The 6,260-nt window shown below is 43.0% G+C and overlaps 2 protein-coding genes across 2 annotated transcripts in view; one reads left to right on the top strand and one right to left on the bottom strand.

Moving 5' to 3' along the window:
- LOC103361137 (gastrula zinc finger protein xFG20-1-like) overlaps positions 1-553 on the top strand; it is a 3,648-nt gene extending 3,095 nt beyond the window's left edge. Inside the window, exon 2 of the mRNA XM_008287147.1 lies at positions 504-553. Coding sequence (XP_008285369.1) covers positions 504-553 — 50 coding nt within the window. The remainder of the gene's footprint in view (positions 1-503) is intronic.
- Positions 554-600: 47 nt separating this feature from the next.
- LOC103361136 (microfibril-associated glycoprotein 4-like) lies at positions 601-4,483 on the bottom strand. Its single transcript, XM_008287146.1, has 6 exons — positions 4,439-4,483; positions 4,049-4,204; positions 2,730-2,768; positions 2,553-2,649; positions 2,284-2,451; positions 601-882 (listed from the first exon to the last, which is right to left on the bottom strand). Exons 1-6 carry the CDS (start codon positions 4,481-4,483, stop codon positions 629-631), a joined length of 759 nt encoding a protein of 252 aa, XP_008285368.1. The 3' UTR covers positions 601-628.
- Between the last annotated feature and the right edge of the window lie 1,777 nt (positions 4,484-6,260).

Raw genomic sequence — 6,260 nt, 5'->3', positions numbered from 1 at the left:
TTTTTCCACATTGAGTACTTTTATTGTTAATACCACAGTACATTTTCCCGATTATACTCATAAACTTGTACATTTTCAGTGCAGTATTTTTATTTAAGCAAACGATCCAAGTACTTCCTTCACTTAATAATTATATAAATCAATGTGTTTTTAACCAGCGATGTTACGCAGCCACAGCCTGACTGCTCATCTCCTTTAATAAAGGTGGTTTTGTTTTGTAAAGTAAAAAAAAGTAGCAGTATGTTGCTGCAGTCACAGTTTTATCAGCTGTAATGAGCCTCAAAAAGCAGAATAGAAAGTTGGTGTGTTATGTAGGTGAAGACAAAAAAAAGAGAACGCTGCTTCCTACAGATTAATATTAGCAGCAGAAACACAACTAGATTAAGTAACTAAAGCATCACGTGATACCAGTTTCCTGTTTGTTGTGATTCACATCAACCCTCCACCAGCGTTGATTTTACAGCCAGCAGCTGCTCACGCTCATCATCACCTGACTGCTTTAGCTACTGCGCAGGCAGCCGATGCAACAATCAAATCATCAGGATGCTTCTGAACATGACATGAGATCACATGAGAGAAAATACAGAGATCAGCATGTGGTGTTCTGCTGAAGGATCGTCCTGGAGGTTTACTGCACAGGACGGATCTTCATGCTGATGGTCTTCAGGGAGTAGTCATGACCCCTCCACCGGAACCATTCAACTCCAACAGCAAAGAGAGTGCCGTCTGCCCCCCAACGATAGACACCGTTAGGGTTTGCAAAGTGACAGCCGTTGTACCAGAACCCCCCCAGGAATAGTCTGGCACAGTTCACACTAGAGAGGTCCTGGTCTTTGTCGAAGGTGGAGAACTTCTGTCCATTGTGAAAACTCAGGGAGTCTCCTGCAGAGGGTGTAAATTCACAAGATATTGATGAATTGTCAATGGATTAACTGGAGTCAGAGTCTGTACATAAAGATGGACGAAGACATGGCGTCACTCATTGGACGACGTTTTGAAGCCTCCAGCGTGGTGTTTGGTGACACCATACTCAGTTTAAACTTTGAGCGTTTCAGTCTGCCGTGTGAAATGAGCTGGCATTGTCTTCTTTATAACTGGAACTGTGCAGAGGATTGTGGGTCAGAAGGACCACAAAAGCTGCAAACTGCAGAATATGACCTGATGTAGTAGAACATCCTGGTGCTTTTAGAACCCTTTAGAACCGACACAGTAAATCTTTCTCTGCCACACTGCTTAGGATGCCGGTATTATGTTGAAACCAGCCCGTGCTCGCCCATACGGAGGTGATCTGTCAATCATACGGTAGCCCTGCCCTGAAACATACGGTACTTCATGGTCTGGGTTCCTCCAAACGGAACCGTAGTTTACTCAATGAACATTGTGCTGTGCTGAAGGAGACTTTAAACTCCCGACTGAGACCATAAACTCATGAGCAGAATGTCTCCTGAGAACAGATCAGGTGAGAAGGAGGATCATTTCTTCTTCGATACGGAATTCTTTAAATGAGCAGAGGAGGTGCCCCCTGCTGGATGTTAGACAGAATGCAGGTTTAAGGCTTCACGTTCAGACCTTTAGTCTACGTCCATCTTTTCATACAGTCTATGACTGTTAAGCATGTAATACATTAAAAATGCATAAACCTATAAGTCTGAAGTTGAGAAACATATCTGTCCGTATATGTAGACTAGCTGCAGTACCTTACTGGTCCACCAGGTGTAGCCTCTGACTGTTTAATGTGGTGGGGCTACAGGTGTTTTGCTGACCACCTGTCAGGGTCCGTAACACGAGTGCACTTCGCTGCTTTCTGACTGTCGATGAACTCTGCAGCATTGAGGTGTAAAAGGTGTCTGGTGGCTGCCTGGTTCTGTTTGCTAACTGGTTGTCATTTTTTATTTTGGACAAATTTGAGTCAAGTTTTGTTATTTTGGACAATTTCTAAATCATTATGAACAATTTTTAACTCATTTACAAATAATTAAGAGTCACTCTGCAGCATCAAGTTGTAAAAGGTGTCTGGTGTCTGTCTGCTTTAGCTAACTCCCTGAGGCTGATGCTAACGATGCTAAGCTAGGACTTTGTGTGTCTGTCAACAGAGGTGCTGCTAACGCTGAGCAGCGGCAGGATCACGCTGAAGTGATGCTCTGAGTATAAATCAGTGAGGAGGCAGGAAACACTGACAGATCTGCTGCCCAGCTTTTGTCCAGTTACCTTCTAATGACGCTTTGAGGAACACCGCTGGTTCACAAGTCAGTTGTAACATAAAGTAAAGATGTTCTGACTCACCTGCCCCTCCATTAGTAAATCCAGACACATGCAGTCTGTATCCGTAGGGTTCTGACTCGATGTAGAACGAGGAGTACCGAGCGAACACCTGGTTCCCATTGAAGTCCTCCATGTCCACCAGCAGCTCGTACCTATTCCTCACAAAGAGTTGGAAGAGGTTCTCAAGGCCTGAAAACACAGAAACATCTTCAGACCTTCATGGCTACACGTCCGTGAAGTCACTTCACAAACCAGAGCAAAAATGAGCCACAGCCTGTCTGGACTCTCACCCAGCCAGTACTCTCCAGCAGCGGTACCGAAGCCCGCCTTGTACTGGTTCCAGGGCCTGTAGAAGTTCACCGAGCCGTCCAGCCTCCTCTGGAACACCTGAGCAGATGTTTCAGAGCGTCAGGATTCAGACAGCACAGCTGGTAGCTGCAGAGTTACTGTGATGAGCTTCAACTCACCGTCCAGCCTCCTCCCTGGGACTCCATGTCACAGAAGACCTGCACAAACACACACTCATCAGGTAACTGGGACCACTGGTTCCACTGGTTCCACTGGGACCACAGGGACAACTGGGACAACTGGTTCCACTGGGACCAGGTCCCCACGTGGCTCATCACTTGTCAATAGTTGGAATCAGAAGGCCTCCGTCCTCTGGCTGCTTTCTGACACTAAACTCAACATTGTGGAGTGGAGCTGTACCCACATGGTTCTGTTGAGGCCCGCTACCGATTATTGGTAATCAGTGACACCGATCACTGATATCTGGAACTGATCAGCAGATGCAATCAAATTCAACACACAGTGTTGTTGTTTACGTCTGTGTCACATGTTAAATGAAAAGACTGCTGATTGGCTGTTGTAGGTGATTTGTAACCAATCAGAAAGCTGTGGGCGGGACATTACCGAGACCAGAGAGTGACTGAAGGCAGAGAGGAGCTTCCTTTAGAACAACGTTAGCTAATAAAGAACAACTTCACTTCCTTTAGAACAACTTTATTAATAAAGAACAACTTCACCTCCTTTAGAACAACCTTAATTCCATTTTGTACAACTTTAAATGAATTTGGAAAGTGGAACTTGTTATGGACAATATTTAACCCGCTCTAGAAAAGTGTGAAAAGTTCTGGACAGTGAGAAACTTATTTTGAACAACTTTTAATCCACTTTGGACACTTGTTAACAGATTTTTGTCATTTTAATTCATTTTGGAAATATTTGTTGGGGTTAGGCTGTTCTGGACAACTTTAAGTCACTTTGGACAAGTTTTAAGTCAGAACTATTGTCACCTGACTGTTGGTCACAGCTTAGTCAGTCGTGGAGAATCAGTTGTTCTGAGAAGTGAAGAACTTCTTGGCTTTTACAGCATCTGCTGCAAATGCTGCTTTTGGGGAAGTTCTACATGAGACGTGTAGAATAAAGTGTCTTTGGTGAAATCTGACAGCTTTAAGCCGAGGTTTCAATCATTTTGCTGATGAGTTTATGTTTTTTTTTTTTCCAAACCTGCTGGCTGGTTTTGGAGTTCAGAATGTTAATGAAACACATCAATCATAAATAAAAACCTTTCACCAAAGATTTGTAATTTTCAGTTTTACTGCAAATATAAATCAGTTCCAAATATCAGATATTGATCTTCTTGATTTCTAATAATCGGTGTCTGGCCTGTAAAACCCATGTGGGTGGATCCCTGGCGTTAACTTGGGGACCACGATGGATGTTCTCCATTGTGGCCAACATGTGATCTGCTCAGCTGTTAAGCAGTTCTCAGAGGAACCTTTACCTGGACACCAGACGTGGCTCCGATAGGGTAGATGATGTACACGCCGCTGGGTAGACTCTGGTCCCGGTCGTGGATGTCGCTGCAGTCCAGCGGGAGGAAGATGACCGAGCAGCTGGCCCATAGTGGCACCAGAAGGAGAACGGACAGCAGCAGCAGCTTTCAGGAGAACAACATCATGTCTGTCAGACAGCAGTGAAAGCAAACCTCCAACACAACAAGCAAAGTGCTGCTCAGCATCAGCACTTCCATAATATTTACTGGATCCTTCCAGAAAAGTGCAGAGTGAAGCTGGAAACACAAAGAAAGCAGAAAACAGCTGCTGCCAGCAGAGTTTTACACAAGATTACTGATCAGATGGGTCTGAACTGACAATCAAAGCTGTAGACTCACCTTCATTGTCAGAGAAATGATCTCATGGGAGTCAATGAGCTGCATTTATATCCCAAAGATTAATAAATGACTGGCCTGTATTTATATCTGTATTTGTATCCCAAAGATTAATAACTGACTGACCGACTTCTGCTTCACACTGAAAGGTAATAAAGTAATAAAGGTGACAAACCTGGATCCTCCTCTATGGACTTCGAGGGCCTGGAACTCTGAAAATATTCATAGTATGAAGGTAGAACTCTGATCATTAGATAAAGCTGCTGTAGATACAGAACCAGATGTTCTGAGGAGGTTTGGGGGGACTGCGATTGATTGACCACCATGTTACCAGCTGGACTTGAAATCCATGTTTACCACTTAAATAAATGAGGCCAAAGTTCACGCTGCAGGTTTCCCCCTGTTGAAGCAGAAACAGAAGTGGGTCAGAAGTGGGTCAGTCATTTATTCATCTTTGCGATATAAATGTAGCTCACTGACTTCCATCAGATCATTTCTCTGGCTATGACGGTAACGTTTATATCTTTGATTGTCAGTACAGACTGTGATGAGGTTCATAAATTCATCAGAGGAGGAGTGCAAGTTCTAGGTCAAGGTCAATTTTATTTACAGAGCACATTTAAAAATCAACACTAAAAAGAACATAAATGAACATACAAAAAAACACCCCAATATATATGCATCCAGGATGTCAGCGCCTGATTGAGGTGAAAGTCACTGAGTAGAGGTGGGTCTTTAGCTGAGACTTAAAAGATTCAGTAGACTGAGCAGCCCTAATGTCCAGCGGTAGGCTGTAATTTACAAAATGCTGTGACTAGAATATCTTAATTTAACCCACATATTTACTTTCTCTCACCACACATGATTTAGTTAGTAAGTAATTGACAGTTCAGCTGCACAGAGCAATCAGATTTAATGTGAAGTGTTTCCCCAGGAGAAAGCAGCTCAGATTTTGACATAGATATGCACTGATGTGTTACGTAAGCTGATGATGTTAACACACTGGTGGACAAGTTTTACAATATCCTGTCGGGCCACCTTGGTTGGCCCGTCACAACCCAATCTGGGTTGTGCATGTGTGAGCAATAATTTTTTAGGGCAAAATGATGTAAACTAACCCATGAATTCCTTGTTTCAGATAGAACTCTTCAAAATTCAGCTCTACAACAGACTGACTTGGAAATATAAAATTGTAGTGATGCCAACAACCAATCACGATTGTTCTTACCATTAATTTATTATGCAAAATCTTTCTGTTTATTAACACAAAGCCTACTTTGTAGCCAACATAAACACAATAAAGCAGTACTCTGAACTGCAACAATAACAAAGCTGATGTTCTGACGTTCTTTGCTGTCAGCTCTGCCTCCTGCTAAGTTGCGGCTCCCAGTCTTGGCCAGTCAGCAGGAGACTGGGACTGATTCAGCAATACAATCTGCTCTGGGGGAGTAAAGAAAATAGCTTGGTCCATGTGGTCTGCCTTGTTTGTTTTTGAAAACCCTGCAGTCATAAAGCATAATTTCCAATCAAGAAATCTCAGTTGAATTACAATCTTGCCAGACATCACCACGTCTTACAATGTAGGTTAGTTTTTAGTTAGATTTATATTGTTTTGTTAACTTTCTAGAAAAAGGCCACCAATTTCTTTACTAGTGTTTGAAATGTTATTAGAACTAATGAGGCTGTGGTTGAATACACATAAAATCACAGCTGTCTGTAATGTATCTGTGTGTTTCAGTGTTGCCTGCAGATGTCCTGCAGGTGTTGGTGATTAAAGAAGAAGTTCCCCATGAATGGAGCCCAAGTATGGACCAACAAGACCCAG

The sequence above is a fragment of the Stegastes partitus genome, unplaced genomic scaffold (assembly GCF_000690725.1).
Source record: "Stegastes partitus isolate 25-593 unplaced genomic scaffold, Stegastes_partitus-1.0.2 Scaffold488, whole genome shotgun sequence".
Taxonomy (NCBI): domain Eukaryota; kingdom Metazoa; phylum Chordata; class Actinopteri; family Pomacentridae; genus Stegastes; species Stegastes partitus.
Note: the sequence above shows the minus strand (reverse complement) of the source record. Positions and strands in the feature narration are given on the sequence as shown.

Coding starts and splice junctions, on each gene's coding strand:
- LOC103361136 (XM_008287146.1), bottom strand. CDS start 4,483: ATGCAGCTCATTGACTCCCATGAGATCATTTCTCTGACAATGAAG. Junction 2,650..2,729: donor CCCAGGGAGGAGGCTGGACG/GTGAGTTGAAGC, acceptor ACATCTGCTCAG/GTGTTCCAGAGGAGGCTGGA. Junction 2,452..2,552: donor TGCTGGAGAGTACTGGCTGG/GTGAGAGTCCAG, acceptor CTGTGTTTTCAG/GCCTTGAGAACCTCTTCCAA.